The sequence below is a fragment of the Nesoenas mayeri genome (assembly GCF_963082525.1).
Source record: "Nesoenas mayeri genome assembly, chromosome: 2".
Classification (NCBI taxonomy): domain Eukaryota; kingdom Metazoa; phylum Chordata; class Aves; order Columbiformes; family Columbidae; genus Nesoenas; species Nesoenas mayeri.
The window spans coordinates 56,481,208-56,502,506 of NC_137543.1; the positions used below are offsets into that span (position 1 = coordinate 56,481,208).

The 21,299-nt window shown below is 44.0% G+C and overlaps 1 protein-coding gene across 5 annotated transcripts; it reads left to right on the forward strand.

Moving 5' to 3' along the window:
- Positions 1-1,217: 1,217 nt before the first annotated feature.
- PRELID3A (PRELI domain containing 3A) lies at positions 1,218-15,761 on the forward strand. Of its 5 annotated transcripts, none has more exons than XR_013921862.1 (7): positions 1,218-1,319; positions 4,047-4,215; positions 4,636-4,725; positions 5,489-5,559; positions 5,654-5,756; positions 11,395-12,591; positions 13,168-15,761. XR_013921862.1 is itself a non-coding variant. In XM_080340005.1 (6 exons), exons 1-6 carry the CDS (start codon positions 1,288-1,290, stop codon positions 11,506-11,508), a joined length of 579 nt encoding a protein of 192 aa, XP_080196131.1. In that variant the 5' UTR covers positions 1,218-1,287; the 3' UTR covers positions 11,509-13,078. The 5 variants fall into 5 exon arrangements, 3 of the variants coding, with proteins under 3 accessions (XP_080196131.1, XP_080196132.1, XP_080196133.1); XR_013921863.1 differs by lacking the exon at positions 13,168-15,761 and having other exon boundaries at positions 11,395-11,792; positions 12,326-13,078; XM_080340005.1 differs by lacking the exon at positions 13,168-15,761 and having other exon boundaries at positions 11,395-13,078.
- The last annotated feature ends 5,538 nt before the right edge of the window (positions 15,762-21,299 follow it).

Below are 21,299 nucleotides of genomic sequence, written 5' to 3' on the forward strand. Positions count from 1 at the left end.
GGCGGTGACCGAGCTCCCCTCCTCGCTGGTGCTGGGGGGGACGGGGCTCCCATGGCGTTGCCGTTCTGTCCTGCGGGAACGTTCACAAAGCCTGGTGTAAAATAAGAAACCTTGTCTCCCTTTATTTTTTTTTTCCATATGTAGTGCTTTTTATATCGAGACGTTCACTATAAAATTACTTCGTGAATTAAGGCGTTTGGCAGCAGCATTTTGCGCGCATCAGGAATAGTGTGGCCAGCAGGACCAGGGCACTGCTGAGGTCACACCTCAAATGGTCTGTTCAGTTTTGGGTCTCTCACTACAAGAAAGACATTGAGGTGCTGGAGAGAGTTCAGAGAAGAGCAACGAAGCTGGTGAGGGGTCTGGAGCACAAGTCTGATGAGGAGCAGCTGAGGGAACTGGGGCTGTTTAGCCTGGAGAAAAGGAGGCTGAGGGGAGGCCTTATCGCTGTCTACAACTACCTGAAAGGAGGCCATAGCATGGAGGGGGTTAGGCTCTCGAGTAGCAAGTTAATAAGACAAGAAGAAATGGCCTCAAGTTGTGCCAGTTCAGATTGGGTATTAGGAAAAAATTTCTTCATGGAAAGCATTGTCAGGCATTGGAACAGGCTGACCAGGGAGTCACCATCCCTGGGGGTGTTTAAAAGATACATACACAAGGTTCTTGGGGACATGATTTAGTGCCAGAGTTAGGTTATGGTTGGACGCGATGATCTTGAGGGTTTCTTCTAGCAACAATGATTCTATGATTCTGTGATCATTTCACTCCTCGGCGCAGCAATGCACACACTACACCTGGTTGTGTGTTACACCCACACACTACACCTGGCTGTGTGTTACACCCACAACCGTTAGCACGTTGAAAGCAAAACTCCAACGCAAGTAATTCGCGACGCGGGGGGACCGCGGGGGGCGATCGGTTCGTTGCTGGTAATACGGGGCTGTTTTTTTTCAGGCCGCACGTTTCCAGAGCGAGCCGAAGCCGAGCAGCCCATCGCGATCCCGCAGGCGCCTGGCTCTGCCCTCCCTGCTGCCGGCCGAGCGAGCGGGCCAACGGCGGCGCCGGGTGCGCATGCGCGATGCCGGTTCTCCAGGGCCGGGCGGTAGCAGGCGGTGACGGCAGCGCATGACGCAGAGCCGGCCGGGCACGGCCAGTGCCGGCACCCGGAGCTCCGCCCCGCCGCTGCTCTCGCTCGCCGACCTGGTCGCGGCTGTCAGACACTGCCGGGCTCGGGTGCTGCTGCCCGCCTGCCATCCCGCCGGCCCTGAGGAGAGACGGAAAGCGGCCATGAAGATCTGGAGCTCGGAGCATGTGTTCGGGTGAGGGGCGCGGGGGGCAGGGCTGAGGGGCGGCGGGGCCCCCGGGCGTTGAACGGCGGCGCCGCTCCTTCCTTCCCCCGGCCGCGCGGGCGGGCCGCCGCTCCGCGCCTCACCGGGCCTGGCCGTGCGGGGGAAGCCGGGCACTGCCAGGGCGGAAATGGTAAGTTCGGCGGGCGCGGTCGGAGGAGAGAGGCTGGCAGCGGCGGTGGCTCCCGAGCGGCTGTGGCGGCACGAAGGCTCGCCCGGCAGGCGGGGCAGGGAGGGGGCACCGGCTTCTGGCGGCGCTGAGGGGTGGGCTGGGGCCGGGCCCGGCGGTGCGTCAGCGCTCCCACCGCTGCGGAGCCTGCAGCGTCTTCGGGCTTTTCCTGCGCGCCCGGACCCGTGCGGGGATCTCTCCCACCTCCTGCCGCTTTCGGCGGGAAATACCGTTCCAACGGGGCTCTGGTGGAGGTGGCCCGGCAGCGTAATCGCTTGATGAGATGTGGCTATTGAAGGAAAAATAACTTTCACACACTAAAAAAACCAAACAATCCCAAACTACTGATGTACTTGATGATCTATTCCAAGAGGTATGGACAGAGTAGGTGTGTTACCTTAGCCGTCAGATACTCTCACAGAGATGCCTTGCAGACAACATATGTGATAGCTGAGTAGGTTTTCTGACCATTAGTCCTTTCTTGCATTTCCTGCATTTTGCACATTGTTCTGGTCATCCAGTTCCACCTTTGTGTAACAAGGGAACAACAGGCAAAAGTATCAACAGGTATATAACGAGCTGCACTGGGGACCTGGTGTGGAGGACACAGGAGTTCCAGTGCAACTCTTAAAATGCCACAGATAACTCACCTGCTACAGGTCTCTTGAAAATCCTGAAACCTGAAGAGCATCAGGGGTGACAGTTCTTAAAATATTTACAAAATATCCCAGATATGCAGTTTTAAACTTCATTAATTTCATCAACACAACTGACATAGGTATTAGGTGTTCAGCTTTAACATTACTCTAGTACAAGTAAACAGTAGCTTCTAATATGAAATGGCAAGCAGAAGCTAGTAAAGGCTGCTTGTGTATGACATAACTTCTGAGTTTGAGATGAATACGTGTCACCTGGAAAACACAAAATCGATTTTTATTTGGCATTTTCTCATCAAGGTATGTATTGGAACACCCCCATATTATGGTGTAATGTGTTCAGGTGTAGATTGTTCAAAGCAACTAAACTGAACTATCTACAGGGGTTAATAAAATATAGTTCAGGGGTTTATAAAATGCTGTTGTAGCTTACCAGATCTCTAACCCTTAAAATCCCTCAAAGATACTTAACAGAAATTTGATGTTTTTCAATTTGTATATCTTCTGTTGATGATGGTGTATAGTTACTGCAGATAACAAGGAATAGTTCTCCAGTTCCCCTTCTGATGTAGGAATTGAGGACTCTGTTTTTCCTGCTTACACTAATAAAGCTGAAAGACCTTTTATTTGTCTTCTTGTTGGAAAAATAACTTCCTTTTCCAAGCTTCTGTTTGTTCTTGTGGTGGTATACTGTTGATTCTCCTCTGTACTGGTCTATTTTAAGATTAAAAGTAGGATTCTTAGAAATCAAATCCATTTAGGGCCCTAAGTGCAACTCTTACATACAAGTTGGCACACCAAGGCTTCTTAAGTTAGATATCAATAGCTGAATTTTTAAAAGCAGCTTTCAAGATTATAAACTTTTCATTCAAGATCTGTCAGTTGTGCTGAATATAGAAATCATTGCTTAGGGACAGAAGTTCAATATTGGATCAAGTCCATGGCTTGTCTAGCCCCCTCTTTCAGAACAAGAAATATGAAGTCCCACAACATGAGCCATGTGGACAGCCTGGCCTCCAGGAGTGGGTCTGCTCTGATCTCTGGAGTTTGAGAGTATCAAAACTTGTCTCACAAAAACAGTTCTGTATTGAGAAAAGTATCCATAAATGTGATTCATGCTAACAAGTTTCTGGAAGCAGTATTACAGGTACAGACTGCACCTATCATATCAACAGTGAGCTGATACGGTTTCTGAAAATCTGTTTCTTTATTTTGAACTTCCTGATTTTTTATTTTTTTTTTGGTTGAATTGACTTACACTTTGCTTTTTTGCTATAGGAAGAAACAAAAGCTAATCATTTCTTCTTTAGTTTATTTGGTGTGCTTAGAATTATAGAAGAATTTATGTGGACTTCTACAAGTCATCAAGTCCAGCTGCCTTCTTAAAGCTGGGTTAACTTAAATGTTAGGTCAGGTTGCTTTTCTGGTTGATTTCTGAAATGAATCTCAACAATCTTTGTGAACAGCTACCCTATTATTGTGGGGTTTTTGCACAGCTAACTGGAATGTCACTTGCAACAATTCGTGACTGTTGCCCATTGCCCTCATTTCTGTTAGTCTTGGGTTAATAATTCCTTTCTTCACTCTGGAGAAAGGAATATTTTCTTTTTCTGTTTGTGTGTTGATACTGTCTTATTGCCTTTCCACGCATCATTGTATCCTGCAGGGACTTTTGGAAGCTATGAAGTTACAGCATGTGCTGTATTACACAAACTAGATCCCTGATTTACAGGGTGTTTCAGAAAGATGGACCCATTTTCAAGATGTGGTGATTTCAAATTGTGCCCATCTCTTTGAAACACCCTGTAGTGTTGCCTGAATACTTGCAATTAGATACAAAAGAGTTGCAAATATTGTCTCCTCTTCTTTTTACAGACACCCCTGGGATACAGTGATCAAAGCTGCTATGAGAAAGTACCCCAACCCAATGAATCCCAGTGTGGTAGGAGTAGATGTCCTCGACAGAAGCCTTGATAACCAGGGGAGGTTGCACAGTCACCGTCTCCTCAGCACAGAGTGGGGACTGCCGAGTATCGTAAAGGCGGTACGCTTTTACAGGCTTAATGGTTTACTAAGGGTGTGATGCAGTTTGACGTCATCATCTGAATTGGAGCTGAATTCAAAGTAAAAGCTTAATTTATAGGAAATATCATCCACAAATATCACATAAGCTGCAATTAGTGTACTTAGTAGTGAGAATACGTTGTAGACTTTAATATGCTTATAGTGTGTGTGTGTCTACACATGCCTTCCAGTCTGGTCTGTGTCATGCTATATGGCTGATACAGCCTACCAGGACGTAGTCTTCCCACTGATCACAGTGTTGTGGTATTCATTAATTACTTTGTATTTATCTGGGGTCACTAAGAACTTGACATTTATGCGTTTCTCCTTTTTTTTTTTTTTTTAGATTTTAGTACTTAATTTTTGAAATTTGTAATTTCTTTTGTTTCTTCACTTTTAGATTTTAGGAACAAGTAGAACCCTGACTTACGTTGCAGAACATTCTGTGGTGGATCCGGTGGAAAAAAAGATGGAGCTTTGCTCAACGAATGTGAGTGGTAGCTAAAGAAATTTCTGGTAATTAGTTCTGGAGATTAGATGTTTTGCTCTTAATATTTAGACTAGAGATGTGTTTGTATCTTTGATCGGGAGGCAGCAATGTCCACGTCTTAGTTTTTTTTCCCCTCCGTCTTTCCACAAATAGGAAATTTAAATACTTAGGAATCAAACATCTGTGATTCTGTTTTTAATGTACATTTATTTCTTAGGATGTGTGTAAAATAGTTTGACTTTGAAATTAATAGCTTGTTCTACATTACACAACAGAAGTTTTCATGTGAAATGCCTTTTTTTTTTTTTTCCTCAAAATATAAATGAAGTATTATGCTGTATTTTGGTATCCTGGGAACTTGTAACTGTCAGATTTAAAGTGAAGTTGTCTGTAGGAGAGCCCTACCTCTGTACAGAGGCATTGTCTTTCCTGAGTATTAATTTTCTGTATAGTTCAAATAGTGTTATGGTCGTCTTGGTCTTGAAGAGCCTCTCTGAATCGCATGCCATAAATCAGGGAAAATTAATGGAAAGCTGTGCTTTGTACTGTGAATAGAAACTTTGATATAATTAGATCTAGGATATGAGAAGATGCATCACCCTTTATAGGTCTTTTTATTGAATGTGGTTTGAGTTTATATTCTGTGTACACTGCTTTACCTCTGACACTAAATTGAGTGTTCTACTCTTGAGTAGTGCTTTTGGTGACAAAAAAATGAAAGGTGGGAAGTGAAGATTTCAGCTTTTTTTATTTTATTTTTAAGATTACTCTCACAAACTTGGTGTCTGTTGATGAGAGATTGGTTTATACACCTCATCCTGAAAACCCTGAAAAGTAAGTAAGGATATTTGTGTGTTTCTTTGTGTATAGGAGACATTATGTTAGTCCAGTTCAGTTTAGGTATTAATTTTTCTTTGTTTTCTTCTAGAACTGTGCTAACTCAAGAAGCAATTATTACTGTTAAAGGCATTAGCTTGAGCAGTTATCTAGAAAGCTTAATGGCAAACACAATATCTTCTAATGCCAGAAAGGTACGTCTTTATTCTGTTTTCTCTCTTTCTCCCCACCACCTTTCTTTTCGTTGAAACAGTAACTGTCAGTCACATGTGCTGAATACTGTATTTAATTTCTCTAAACATTGTGCATGGAGTTTCAACTGATTTTTTTTTTTTGGACCTCAGCAAGTAGAATATAATTTCCCAAAGTATGAAAAGGTTTCTCTACTTCATCTTTGTTTTTCAGCTAGAATTGCACATCAGAACAAACAAACTGCTCTGTGGATGCTGCAGTTATGTGTAGCAGAAACATATTGTTAATTATTAGTTGATTTTTGTTTTCTTTTGTTGTTTTTGGTTTTTTTCCAAAGCACCTTTTGAAACACTATCCTCCTGTTTCCAGGAGGTAGTGCTAGTAGTGGATATAGCTTCCTTTTCAGATTAAGCAGTCAATGCTAGCATATTTTCTGTGCTGCTTTGTCAGTTGTTCCAGTTCCCTGTCCATTATTGAGCTGCTCCTTGCCTTTGGCTGAAAGTAATGTAGTGTAAGCAGAGGCACGATCTTTGAAGAGGTGAAACTATGCTGACTTTTGTAGGTAACACTACACCGACTCCTCTGTCTTGTGCTTGCTTTTCCTACTTGGCTTGCAGCCATGGAGCTGCACTTGAGCACAGGCAGAGCTATGGGAGTGCTTATTCTTGGGCACTTTGTCCTATGCTTCTTCAGAGAGGGTGGGAGAGAAATGGAGTTGCTGGAGAAGCACAGGCATCACTGCCAAACAGCGGGGTGAGTGCCCCGGCAATTTGAGTTTGTACTCTGCGCTGCTAGAGACGTTCAGCACTGTGGGAGTCTGGCCCAGGTAACTCCTGCTATGCCAGAGAGCTTGTGTTTTGGCCAGGCCTTGGTCCTTGTGAGAGATGGTGCTTGACCAAGGCAGTGTAAGCCAACTTGAGAGGGAATATTGACCAACTAGATCAGAGAAGAGGAGGCCTCCTTTTCCTCCCTTCTGTGCACTTCTCCAAAAATGAGAGGAAAACAGGCTAGAATCAGGAGATGGGGAAGGAGTGATAGGTAATTTCTAGAAACTAAAGAGTAACTTTAGCTGAGTGCACCCTGTGTTTGTTTGAAAGTCAGAAATAGGATGTATTTCAGTTAAATTACAATTCTGTTCTGATCCATTTTCCATTTAAAAGTCTACATGGGGTACAAATTCTTGAAAGAGAAGTCCAAATCTGACTCACAACCAAACTTCAGTCTGACTCAGAGGTAGCAAAGCACCAGCTAGTTGGAATGACCAGATCAAGTGGGCACACTTAAAAGTGCCGACTGAGTTCCTCTTGTGGTGTCTGTCACGTTTGCATGTCTGTATTGAGCTTGGAGGAAGAGTGTAAGTATTTCTTGGTGCCTCTTCAGGTGTTGCCTGTGTGGGAACTCTATTTCTTTTAAAGATTGTTCTTCTGCCATTTTCAAGGAATGCACTGGCTCACAAGCTTCTTGCAAATCAAAAAGACTTTCTTGACCTGTGTGTTTTACTGAAGAGTCTCTTCAGAGGTTTTGAGCTTGGCAGGAATTTGTATTTGCTGTTACCAGCCCTTTGTTTGCTAGCCAGTAATCTACTCTGCTGTTACGAGTTCTTCTTGCATGCTGTGCTGTGCTTCTGTGCTCTTAGCACCCCTCCTATACTTCATTGAAGTCACTGAAAAATGTGGTGTTGTTCTGAAGAAGTAGGAAGTATTGAGATTTAGCTCTGAGGCAAAGGTGGCAGATGACACATTATTACTTTTAATAACAATGGGGAAATCATTTGCCATGTGTTGTAAATCTTTTTTGTGTTGCTCCAGGGGTGGGATGCTATTGAGTGGATAATTCAAAATTCTGAAAGCGCTCTAAGCTAGCAGTTCTCCACATCTACAGTTTGTACTAACTAGTGGTAATGCCAGCATTCTTCTTCTTGGTACAGCATCTCAGCTTCCTAGCAAATATGTGCATGGATTGTTGTCATGTGAATTTCATAAATTAACCTGCATGTATGTTTTATATACATTGCAAACAGGAATGGCAAACATGTTCATTACACTGCAGTTGCAGAGAGTGGGAGTAGGTCAGATCTGGACTGCGTCACTTAACCTGTGCTTATGTCATTGCACAACCAACTTGCTGCAGCCATGTCTTGTGCCACGCAGTATTTCTTATGGTTTGAAAATGGAACCATGACTGTGGATAACCAGGCATGTGGATGAGTCCCTCCACCAAGTGTTCCATCTGCTCCTAGTTTCTGTCATTTCAGTATGTAAAACTGGTACCCAAAAGAAATTAATAAATTGGTTAGTGGCTGGAATTGGCATTATAAAAATGAAAGAGAATTGTATTCTTAGGATATAAAACTGATTTCTTGAAACAGATTACCTAACAGGGGTAATCTTTTGCATAGTGAAATTGTATTTGCTTTTCTTATGCCTGAGGAATATTGTTGCCCTCCTGTGAACTTCTGTGGGAATCTGTACAAAGCTTGAAGCTGTCAGAATGCCAGACTGTTTGTGGTTTTTGTTGCTCTTGTAGTTATATTCATTTCAGTAGTGATGTGTCCCTTAAGTGACGTAACTATGAAAAAATCTGACTTCAAGGTTGAGAGAACAGTGTGTGCTTGCCTCTCTGGTACCTCTGTGCAGATTGTTTTCCTTCCACTAGTCAGTGTAGCCTCTGTCATTCCTGTATTGGCTTATGCTTCAACTAATAAGATTCTTTTAAAAAAGAAAAAGAAAATCATTATGCTGCTTCTCCTGGTTAAGATTGTACAGGTTTTTAACAGTGCTTACTTTGAGATCAGTGTATGCCATGAGTTTGTTTTTACATTCTCATTCCACTAAGCTTTTATGGCTGTTTTTCTGGAAAACATCAACTACCAAGGCTCAGCACTTATCAGTCACTTAAGCTCTACCAACAAGTCTTCGTATGCAGCATTTGGTCTGTCAAACATGTCATACTGCTAACAAATGCAATAAAAACTAATATAATATGCATGCTTGGTTATGAATGTGCTTGCTTAATGACTTACTGCAGAATCTGTACAACATGAAACTTTATAGACCAATCCTCTGTCAGATTATTTTTTGGTAACTGGGTAGTCCTACAGTACTTGGAGGCTTTGCATCTGATTAAGATTTTATAACTTAATTTCCTGTGCAGAATATTGCTGAAATCTTCCTTGCCGATACCACAGGTTTCTTCTTAGCTGCAAAGTGTAGCACATAGTGTATGCAGGTCTAAGGAAATGTGCAGACCTGTGTAGTCTCAAAAGTTGAAGGAAATATCTTGGTGCTCCAGTTGAATGTCATGGATTTTTTTTTTTCTTTATGTTATCTATCTTATCAACAAATACATAAACTAAACCACTATGACTTGCTTGTTTTGTAGTCAGGACCTGGAAAGAATCTCAGCAATTTCCTGCTGAGCATTTTCTAGGTCAAAGGTGTTTGACTTCTGACAAGTCTTCATTGTGCAATTAGACAAATACAACATCTAAGATGTTCCTGTCTTTACTCAGTTCTCTGTGCCTGTGTCACTGAAGAGAGGACATTTTAACCTGACTTTTAAATATCCAAATGCATGCTTACTGAAAGATGATCCCCCCTCTCTCCCCCCACTTTGTTCCTTGCAGAGCACTCTACTCCATTAATTCATGGCTTGTTACAACTTGTTGCTATGTAGTAGCCTACTCCCATCTGGGTGCTTTTAGCTGTGCTTTGCTGGTGTTCCCAGGTCTTGCAGAGGATGTAGAGATGGTGGAAGCTATCACCTGCTGAAGCATGGCTGATTTGGTGCTCAAATGGAAGGAACACAGAAGTTAAATCATGCTGCTCTAAGGGCTTTTTTCAGCAACCCATACTTAAATTGGACAGTTTAGATCATGCTTTCTTGAATATTGTCAGTATTTTTTTAAAGGCATATCTTGAACTAAGTTAACTTAAAGATACTAGTTCTTGAGGTAATTCTGAGTGGGGCTGAATCTCCCTTTCTGAGCTCTGGCCAAGGCTTGAATGCTTTGTTGTGATATGTGGATGGCTTTTCTCTGTGTGAGGACTGTCAGTCAGTGCAGACGCTGCGTTAGTATTTATGGTGTGAGTCCCTGTAAATATGAAAAACTGGAAGAGAAGCAGCCAGCCCTTGACCGAACTTAGTGACGATCTTGGGATAAGTCTGCTTTATTCGTAGTAAAACTTAATTTCTTTTAAGAGGTTACACTGTGGAGTCTAGAACTGGGCTTTTAATATTGTTCCAGAGTAATGTTCCTAAACTCCAAAAACAATTCTTCAAGAATATGTATAGGTTTTGGGTTGACTTTTTTGTTACGTTTTGAGGTTTTCAAAGCTGTTTATAGAGATTCTTGTTCATGCTTAGTGATTCATAACAGGACAACAGCAGGTTCTGGACTCTTCAAGAGCTTTTGTTTGTTTGGGTTTTGGTTTTTTGCTTGTTTTGTTTGTTTGGTTTTGCTTTTATTTTTCACTTTATCACCTGTAATGCATGCAACAAAAATAGTACATCGGAGTTCAGAACAGCTCTGTGTGTGTCGGGCTGTTCTCCCTCCCTTCCTCAGCCTCTGCAGAGGACTAGAACACTGGCACTCTCTTGAAGACAGGACTTTTTGAGGCTCAGACCCTTTATCTCCAGAACCCCTCTAGACATGGCCAGAGCCACGTGGCTCCCAGTTACTGTTCTCCGGTGTTTGTACTTCTTATTCTTAGTGGGGTAATAGAGGTGAATATCTCTTGGCTTCTCTCTGTGAAGAAAGGCCAGGTGTTTTCCTGCTCTGATCCCATCTGCTGGTTTTGGCAAAAGCTGTGATTCTGAGATTGTGGAGCTCTAAAATCTTGCACTTTTGTTTAGTTAAAGTGTTTCTCTTTATTGTCTTGGCTTTATTGTGTGGCTGCTTGCTCATCTTATGGTCATTGGGGAGCAGGTGCTGCAGCAGGGTTTTGACATGCTTATTTTATTGGAATCCCCAGTTCTTACTGAAGTATTGGCTGTCAGTGCCTAGCTGTGAGGCATTCGCGTTCTGAGAACTGAACAGAGAAAGACCATGCCTTGATGCAAAATGTAGGACTGTAGTCTCTCAGTTAACCCTGTTTTATATGCTGAAAAGTTGCTGTGCATGAATACAGAACTCGCTGTGAATCCCTCTCTGAACTCTGGCTAGAGATCAAATCAATTAGCTGCTACTTCAAAGAGCACTTGGAAGACTATCTTTCTTTATCCTGGATCTTCTCAATAGCTGTACCTGTGTAACTCAGCTAATGAATCTGAGAACAGTATGTAGACTTTGCCATAAATGCCTCAGTGTTCTTCAGGCGGTGGGAGCAGCAAATATAAAACCAGCAATATGCTTACACAAGGGAACCTAACTAGTGGATTAGGCTTTTTGCCTAGGTGTGCTGCTGGGAGCTCACACTGATATGGCATTTACTTCTTGCTTATGGGTTAAGCAAATGACTTGGCAGTGAAGTTTCAGTAAGAAGATGCTAACAAATCACTGATTTAATTTGCTATCAAACCATGCAGGACGCGGAATTGATTTTGAAACAAGTTTCATGTCTGACAGAGGAAAAAACTATAGAAACATGAACAGTGGTGGTGTTTCTGTTCTGATTCTAAATTCCAGTATTTTCCTGGCAGGGTCGGGATGCCCTGGAGTGGGTGATCAGCAAACTAAACACAGAATTGGAGGAGCTGAAGTCAACACGTGAGGGCATGAAACCAGCCATGGCAGCAGCGTCAACAGAAAAGTAACACTGAAAATACCAAGTAACTGGCAGAAAAGTTTAATGCTGCAGACTGCATTGAAGATCTCCCTCCCAAGGCTGATCTGCATAGATTTTATATATTTATATGAATATCGCATCAGCGGAAAAGTAACCTCACCTACCATCTCCGCAGCAGCTCCTGTTGCCTACTGAAGATTAAATCGACCTCCTGCAGACGCTCTTTTCATTTAAACAATTTATTTTTAACACTGGAAACAAAACAGCACATTTAAAACTGCCTAGATGTGCCTTTTATAACAAAAGGAGAGAGTATGTTGTATTTACACCATCTCGTTTTTCGTACTCAAAACTTGAAAAGAATGCATGTGTGGTATTAAGAATTTTCCATGTGATTGTTTGCTCTGTGAAGGGCTGATCGATAGGTACTAGAGCACTGAATTTTGTCCGTTTTGTAATCTGATAGTGTTTTATAATCATTTAAAGGGAACTGTCTGAGTCAGAACATGATACTGTAGAATTAGAAATCTAGATAGAGGATGAGCCCGAAAAGATAAAACTTGTGTGGTACTGATTTTTCTTACGGTGTTTAAATGTGCTACCTGAACATGACACACAGATGTTTTTACCTCTTAAATGTTTCTATCCAAACAAAGAGAAAGTTTCTATTGATGTTAATAGCCTAATTTTGTGTATATGTGTGGGGAGAAGGGTATATTAATAATTTATTTTCATATTATTAACTTGCCCTAGTTCCTCCCCTCCCTACGAGGAGAGGAGTAGTGATTCCTGGAAGGTGCTGGAAAATACTTCTCTTATTTATCTCTTAAGAAATGTATTTGTAGGCTGCTTGAATGAAGAGACTGTGCTGTTAGGCTGGTCCTTACTCTTCACATCAAGTCTCAACTGAGGGAGAGACTGACGCAATAACCAGAAGAGTTGAAAAAAGCAGGAAATTTGAAATCCAAAGGGTACAGTTCCATGAACTTTTCATGCCCTGAATGGAGAAAACAAGAGTACAAGGAAAACAAATGGACTCACCTTTTTGAGTGCTTTCTACTAACCGCTGACTACCAGTGTAACTGAATTTTATCAACACTTTTCCACATCGGTACAGAACGGTTTTAGGATCATTTTAAGTGCTTCTCATTATCTAGAAAAAATACTCCAGTAACTGCAGAAATAGTTTCCTATGAAACATGCAGAATCATATATTGGTAATAATCTTTGCCTTGTCTGATGTTCACAACATTTTCATATTTGGGCCAGGTGTAGTACGTGTTTCTTAGACAGCCCTCTATTAGGGCATTTTAACTTATTTTTGGGTGTGCACACAAAGTGAAATAAATGTAAGGATGTTTACTTGTGCGAGTGGCAAGCTTGTGTTTAGGAAGCTGTTAAAGAGCATGAGTCACTTCTAGAAAACTAGAAGAATAAAATCTTGGTCACTGTTTGGATCTGGTAATTTTAAAGTGTCTATAGCTTAAGGGAAATTTCAGCATTTTTATTCTGGTTAGTTTGAAAGTGAACATTAATTTGGGTGTAACTATCAGTAAATGACATGATCCTAATGAATAAACTTAATTTTAAAAGATGTATATATACTAGTCAAAAGCAATTAAATGAGTGGCTAATAATTACATTGCTCTTTTTATATGGACCTAAAGCCTTTCTTGTTTTGGAACAGAAATTTAGAGCTTAAAGTCTGATGGCAGCTCCTCTCCAGAAGATACGCTGGGTAGCTTTGCTGTGGGTCAGTTGTGCTTCTCAGAGGAGGGATGCTGCGTCCTGGATAAAGAATGCAGATGATGTTCCGGCTCCTGCTGGGAAGGGGAGTGCAACTACGGCAGAGCTCTGCAAAGGAAAGGAAGATATGAGTAAGTGTGTGTGCATGGGGAAACCTGTGCTACAGCGTTTCCATACATGCCTGCTGGAGATGATGAAAGCAGAGCTGTCAAGCAGGGTAGAAATGTCTTTGGAGAGGCTCATGTATTGCTTCGTTTTGAAAAAAGAATTGTCTAAAGGTACTTCTTGCATCAGATTTGAAATCATTGCTTAGTGTTGTCTTGCGTATAGCACCTTCCAGCACTAGCTGGTGTCCCAGAAGAGTCAGCAGAGGCTCCTACATTCTGTCCAGGGCTGAACTCCTCTGCCATGCCCCAGGGCCTGTACCAGTTATGCATCAGTTTTCTGGATTACTTTCTGTGCACTTTGTTTCCTTCTTCCAGAAACAAATCCTTACTTGCTTGTATTGCAGTATCTCCTTTCAGTTTCATTCCCTGCTGTAGGTTTCGGGCGGTTGGCTCTCCATGTTTCATGCTGCTTAGGAAGCAGAGAGCTACATACTTTGTTTGCCAGTCTCTTTGATGCTCCATGTGCCATGGATCAGCACCTTGCCTGCTTGTGCTTTGTCCTCTTCTGCTGTTCTCTAGACTAAATGGCAGTGGGGAGACTTCGGGTAAGAAAAAGAGTAATTCTTTTTGTTTTAAAAGGCAGAAAATGCAGAGGCTGGTTCTGTTACCCAGCCGCCTCTCTCTGCTGCTGGACAGTGCTGCTGTTTCTCACCTTGTCTTTGGGGCAGGTGACACTCCTGCACATCTGGGTTGATCGATCTTCCCATGGTTGCTCATCTTGCCAATGTGTACAAAGGACCTTGCAGGCAGTGGTCACACTGGGAGCAGGTAGGCTCCGGTGTTTTCCAGATAAACAGATTCTTAATTTCCCATAAGCGTTCCTGGACACTTTCACTCTTCTGCTTTCTGCTCATCTAATTTGCACATGGGGCTCCCACCTTTCTTCTCCTTTGACCATGTCAGTCTTCTCCATGGGATCTGTATCTGTATGTTCAGCCCTGCTATGCATGACACTGGTTTTGAAGCACTCCATTTCCCACTCCAGTTCTGTCACTGTTACAGTCAAGTTGACCTTTGGGGCAAAAATCTCCAGCCTGTGTTTGAAATTGCTTATCTTGGTCTTGTACCCCAGTCCTTCCCTAGGGAACCCCCCCCCAGTCTTTTCTTTATTTACTGGAAATGGCTCAAAAATGTTTCTGAAGTCAGTTTTATGTCACATGCAGTGTGTGAGATCTCTGTCAAGGGCAGACAGCCACTTGTGAGAGAAAGTGCTGGGCTGTTGCTTTTCGGACTGGTGCAGAAACAGCCAGCTACGTAGGAGAAAAAAAGTTTATAAAGCAGAAATGGTGTTGTTAAGTTCATAGGTATTAACTTGGCAGGATGTTGATCAAGCAGAAGCAAGCTCAGCACTTGTAACCATGCTGATCAATGGGTAGCAAGTTCCGTTTTCAATAAGAATTCTGTAGAGTTGAAAATAGAAAGTCGAGTTTGGTGTGTTGATGGAGGGAGGTTGCTTGCTGCTGTTGTTCAGTCCACTGAGGCCTGCAGTTCAGTGTTTCTCAGCCATTAGGCTGCAATTTGAGGGAAAGGGAGTAGGGGGGTGTGCGTGCAGGGTTTGGTTTTAGGAATTGATTGCCGGTGTATCAGGGCTCCAGGCTGGTTAGATGTGTGGTTGCTCACCCTGCCCAGTAACAGCAGCTGCATCGCACCCACCTGCTGTGCACTGGTGAGGCTGGGGGAGCTGGTTTCTGACTGAGGGGGAAAACAGAGAGGGAAGCTGGCAGCGCCGGCTCTCAGAGTTTGGCAAACTGGGCACGGGAGCTCTTGGCCCTGTCAGATTGTAAGATGTTGATGGTACCTGACTTGAGGTCAGCTCAGGTTTCTGGTTGGTGTTTATTTTTCATGCTAGTGCAGAACAGGCTCATGTTAGCAACAAAAGGTGTTAACTTAGAGCAGTATGATCAAATGGTCGTGTGGGTCATTGGTTTTGTGTAGACTATCCTTTTTTTCTCTGATTTGCCCTAGTGCCAGTGGGAGTCTTCCATGCTCCCCTTTACTACTTATTTTTCCCCACCAGGTCAGCAGGTACAATGGGAGAGGGGTTGTATTTGTTGGGAAAATGGGCAATCCTAGCAAAAGTTGCAGTATTCTTGAAAGACCTGCTCAACGGAAGTAAAGGCACTGAACTGCAGCACTTAGCATGTATCGGGAACTGATGTATAGCATGTACCAGGCATTGATGTATGTGATGATGTAATAAAGTAGCACTAAGATGACCAGTGACATTCCTTGTTGTGACACTTTTCATTTAAATCTTCAGGTGGAGCAGTGGGTAACACCTGTTCTTGCATCATCCTAGATTGTAAGCTGTGAAGGGCAGGACTCTGTGAAGCGTCTATGTACACTACGGTGCTATCTTAAATAAATGCCATCCTCAGGTTAAAAAAACCACTCCTGGGTGTAACTCCTGTCATATAAAATGGGCTGTTGGTTTTCAGAGAAGGCTGAAGAAAAATGCATATTAGTCTGTGCTGTGTGAGCAGCAGGTCCCAGTACCAGGCTCCCTGGGGTTTGCTGTCAGCCAAGCTTCATTCTGGTCAAAAACTCTGCAGGGATCCTCTGCACCTCGGCTGGAACCTCCCTTTGGGTCTGGTAGCTGCGTCATTTTGCAGTAAAACAGAAGGAGTCACCTGAAATGATTAGCCTTGACTTGTAGGACCTTTTTAACCGAATAAACTGTTTTCTTACCCCATCAACAGTAATTGCCACTGGTCGAAATCCTGCAGGTTATGGGCTAGCCTTTTGATTGCAGCTCCTGGAGGCAGGTTGTGCTTTCACTATGGGTTTGTTCAATGAAAAGGCATTTTGGTGAAGCACAAGTCCTGTCCTCTGAATTTTCCCACAGCTAAGGTGACTGATGTATAATTCTCATTTCACTGGAAGGCACCTGCAAATAAATTCATCAGTAATGGTTCCTAATTTGGGGCCCTGCTCTTACACTCTTTCCCTGTCTGACTCTTATATAGTTTTGTTTCTAACCTGGTTAAAATCAGGTTAAATTCAGGGTTCTAACTGACCAAACTGATGTGGAACGTGCCCTTACCAGCTGCACTACGAAATGCTGCTTGGCATCTTTACAGGTAGCTCAAGGACGTGAGAGCAATGCACCGCCATTTCAAATAACTTTTTATTAGTAAAGCATCAACAAGAACTTGCCTTTCAGTACCACATCACATGAAAAGAAGCAGAAGCCAATTCTATTGCCTTTTCTCTGTTAGAGCCGATGCCCTGGGTGTGCCTGAAGCCGCACAGACGGGACATGTGCAGTGGCAGCACGGAAGCAGAAGTTCAATGGGGAAGGGTTTGTGCTTTAGACTGGTTGATGTCCAAAAAGTGCATTTTCTGTTTGGGATTTTCTTTTTTCGTTTCTTAAAGGAAGGGGTTGGGTAGGGAGCTTTAACTACAGTACAGCTCAAACACGCTCCTCATGGTATCTTGGTTTTGCTCTCTAATTCACAGGTAATGTAGCCGCCAGCCCCTTCAGCAGACTCGTGCCCATCTTAAACTGCCCAAGCCAAACTTGTCCCTGGCCTCCAGCTGTCCTGTAAGCTGGGCCATGAGAACGCAGCCTCTACATATATAATCAGCTGAACTGGGTGCTTACTCCCACCAAACTTTGGAAGCCAAATTTCTGCAGAAGTTGCATCAACTTATGCCAATATCTCCTTCAATTCCAGGTTTAGCAACCCCTGAAATCCAGTTCAACAGTCCCACCCTGCAATGTTTGGCTCACAGCCTGTCCTGCCAAAGCCAAGGTGTTGCTGGCTCCCACTGTTAAAATGCTGACGTGACTGGTTAAGGAAGCACAATGAGGACCCGTAGCTTAATGTAAACACTACAACTGCACAGGAGGCACCAAGAACCTAATTTTTTCATACTGAGTGTTCACCTTTTTTGCACTTGCAGGTTGTTTTTTTTGTTTGTTTGTTTGTTTTGTTTAAATTTTTTAATCAAACAGGTTGATAATCAAACAGCTCTTATCCAGTTGTGACTGTACAAGTAGCCTGGCACCTCAAAACACTATCTGCTTAAAAACGTAGAAAGGTCTATGCCAAATGGCTTCTTCTAGAACTGTTCTACCAAAACCATCTCGGTGACCTTTGCAGACTGCAGCGGCTGCTGCCATTCCAGGACACCGAGCCCAGGCAACCTGCTGCGTATCTGACACTCGGTTGCACAGGCACGGCCACTGCAAAACAGCCTGACCAGAGGAGAAACCGGAAAGTTACGGAATTGCAGTTCAGTGCAACTAAACCATCAAAGCTACCGCTACATAAAATCTGCTGTGTCTGTTTGATAACTATTTAGCTCCATCTCCGGATTACACCCTGTGACACTTGTTGAGTGCGGCCTACCATGGTAAAATTCATTCACAAATCTTGGCTTATTGAAGTGTTGTAAAGTCTCAGCTGTCTGGAATTCGGTGCTGCTGGTTGCTGTCAGCTCCCGAGAGGGGTGGAAGCCTGCAGCGCAGGATGCCATTAACTCCCACGCTCGGCACTCAGCTCCTCAGCAGCGGCTCTCAAAATTCTTTAAACCCTTGTAACCACTTTGTAGTCCCTGTTGTCACAGAGGGGGACCCTGAAGCATGGATGGGCGCTTGCGCCTGCTCAACTGAGCAACAAGAGCAGCTTCGGGATTTTCCCATGTCGAGCTGAGGATGCAAGGAGGGCTGGGGGCTCCGTCTGCTCAGCCCCCAGGCCTCGCACAAGCTCTGCCAGCCAAGGGCACTGCGGCACTGGACTGGACTGAGCTGCCATGAGGACACCACCAGTGAACTTACTGCTGTGTCTTTGTGTATCAGGTCAGACTGAGCCAATGCCCCTCTCCGGTTGCTCTACCAGGAAATTCTGGTAATGTCTGGTATCCAAAAAAACCTGAAACACGGTAGTAAAAATCAGACAGAAACAACAGAACACATCTTTATAGCTGGAATCACTATTGATGAACATTTTCAGATCGACCTTAAGATACAGACATACATATAAAAGAAGAAATAAACCAGAGCAGCTCCAAGTCATTAACATGGAATGTATAAAATTTGATGGTAACATTAACATAATCCATATGCTGTAGCACCAGAGTGTACAGTCGCAGCACCTTTCCCTTGTGCCTGTGTGGTGTCGCTGTTTCACAGATGAGACTGACCTCGGGGGAGAGACATTCTGAAAAGACGTACAGAGCTGCTGGATGAGGTAAAGCATGAAGGCAGCAATCAGCATCTAAAGTTGGAGCTTTTAAATTAGTTTTAACCTATGCAGCATGCAGCCAGTAACTAACCATGGAAGCTGATGCTGAATTTGCCTGAGGGAAAAGGGAGCTTGAAAGAAAAAAAGAGAACAACATAATCATTGTGGTTAAAATGTTCTCTCTGCTTCTGGTTTAAAATCATTCAAAAACCTCTCCAGAAGACTGCCAGTATTTCTCTCCTGAAGGCGAGGGATGCGCATTTTCCTAAGCCAGGACTACCTGCAGGACAAGCGCATCCCACCTACAGCCCGTCGGCGTTGGAAGGAGCGACACGTTGGTATCGGAGCCAGCTGGAAACAGTCACTATGTGCTAATCACATCACTGGGGTTACAGAAGCAGTTTTATTGCTATTCTAAGAGTACTTGGACATGTGGTGGACTTGGCAGTGCTGGGTTAATGGTTGGGCTCGAAGGTCTTCTCCAACCAACATGATTTTATGATTCTGTTCTATAATTCTATGTTTCCAGCCCTTCCTGCAGCCCAGCCGGTGCTCAGCTGTTACTCAATCCTTTTCATCGACAATTCTTTGCCAAAGGAAATGTCTGACTAATCTTACAAAACTAGAAAAGCATGAAAAAGGAGAGAGACAGAATATTTAAATCGGCTTCCACATGAATAATTAACACAGACAAAGGCTATAATGGAAAGGCATTTTATTTTTGCCAGGTAACACCCCTGTATAAAGGAAGCAATGGGGAGAGGGGGAAAAAAAAACCAACAAACCCCATAAGCACTATTGTCACCGTGAACATTTGACAGGTCAGGTTTGTTACCGCAGCACAGGCCTGCTCGCCTCCCCCATCGCTGCCGTGGGGCAGAGCTGCTTCGGAATCCTCCACAGCCAGGTTCACATACAAGCCAACAAAACCAGTGCCACCAGCAGCATTTTTAACTCCTTGGGTCTCCTATGAGATATTTAAACAGACTTTGGGCATATTAATAAAGCTAAAAAAAGATATTTTAAAAATTAATGGCAGGGAGGAGCTGTGCTAGTCCCATGTTCTTTTCAGCAGTAACTCGCTCTAAAATGCCTAAGGAGTGCAAACTGTAGTAAGGGGCCGAAAGCATTAACTCTAAGAAAGATAATAGCCAACACACATATAAATAAGACTCATTTCCTTTTTAAAACATGATGGGAAAGTTGATTTGAATTGCATGATGGATGGAGACTTCCTAAATATTAATAAATATATTACACATATTTACAAGCTTCTGATTTCATCCTCTGACGCTAAATATGAAGTTCAGACCGTAAGTAGGACATGCAGGGCAGCAGCGCGGGGTAGGCAGGCGAGCGGCTGCGGTGGATTTGGGAGGCGAGCGCAAGCAGCGAGATGGAAAGCTAAAAATATCCCACTCCGCAGAGAGCCGGGCAGCCAGCGAGCGCAGCTCCTCCAGGCTTTGCCTGGCAAACCAACCCGCCGCTTTTTCTTTTGTGGAATGAGATGCCGGGATAATGCGGCGCGACTGCGGCAGAGGGAGGGAAGGGAGGGAAGGGGAGAGGCAGCCCCCGCACCATGTTTTCTGGAGCTTGTCACAATGCGTGTCAGCAGCCCGGAGGGTTTTTTCCAGGGGGAAAAAGGCATCTGGAACCGGCCCCGTGGTGTCTGTGTGAGCAATGTGGAGCGGTTTGTACAACCACTGAGCTTTCTGGGTCCGTGCCTTGCCCAGCGCAGCAGAGCCTGGCCTGACCCAAGGGCTCCCAGGAGGGCAAAGCCAGAGCACGGCCCGAGGCACAGGGTGGCCCAGGTGAGCCCCGAGGGGCTCATTTTCTTTCACACACTCAGGATTTACTTAGTCCTTGATCCTGCCCGCTCTGTGACATCCTAAATCCTTCTCAAAGGGGAAAATAAACATGTGGGATACCGTGCGCCTCAGTGGCTTGAGGATGGCAGGGAATATGACTGCGAGCGGAGGACTGAGTGATTGTAACGTGTGGCCGGGGCATTTCCAGGAGAAAAGGTTAAGAAAAAACAAGAGGGGAGATTCAAAGCGAGATTTCACGCGTTTCTCTCAGTCCAGCTTTCCTGATGTGCTGTGCAGCAAACGCACGGGCTGGTTTTGGCACAGAAACAAGAAAAAGTGCTGATGTGACTGAGATCGGGTGAGCCTTCCAGCAACAGCCGACCTTTCCAATCAGCCCGCGCTCCTCGCCTCCTGCGCTCCTACATCCTCCTCTCACGCCAGGGCTCCGTGTGCTTTAACATGCAAGTGCTAGAGTTAGGTTAGGTTAGGTTATGTTTGTACTTGATGAACCTGAGGGTCTCTTCCAACTGAAATGATTCTATGAGTTTATGAAAAGGCATCTCCAGAGGTAGCCCAAGGAGAGGGCTGTGACAGCTACAAGGGACAGTGAGCCTCCAGCCCCGCTCTTCCTCTTTGCATTGCTTCAGGAGAAATTAAAAACTATTTCAATAAGCCCTGCATATGCAAACATTCTCATTTTCCAAGGCGGCATTTGAAGAAAAATACAAGGACGGGTGAGTCCCTGGGAAGGTTTAAGGAGATTTTTTTCATGTCCTTTTCAAATTGACTTAGAAAAATACGATACGAGTGGCTGCTCCAAAGGCTGCAACCCAACGTGCAAATACACTCTGAAGGGGAAACCTCGCTCCCCTGGGCAGCAGGAGGCAGCCCCCAGCGGGACCGGAGCTG

Bases quoted from the DNA above. Each gene is read 5' to 3' on its own strand.
- PRELID3A (XM_080340005.1), top strand. From the start codon at position 1,288: ATGAAGATCTGGAGCTCGGAGCATGTGTTCGG. The intron at 4,726-5,488 runs GTGAGTGGTAGC...TTTATTTTTAAG, and splicing joins TGGAGCTTTGCTCAACGAAT to ATTACTCTCACAAACTTGGT. The intron at 5,560-5,653 runs GTAAGTAAGGAT...GTTTTCTTCTAG, and splicing joins CATCCTGAAAACCCTGAAAA to AACTGTGCTAACTCAAGAAG.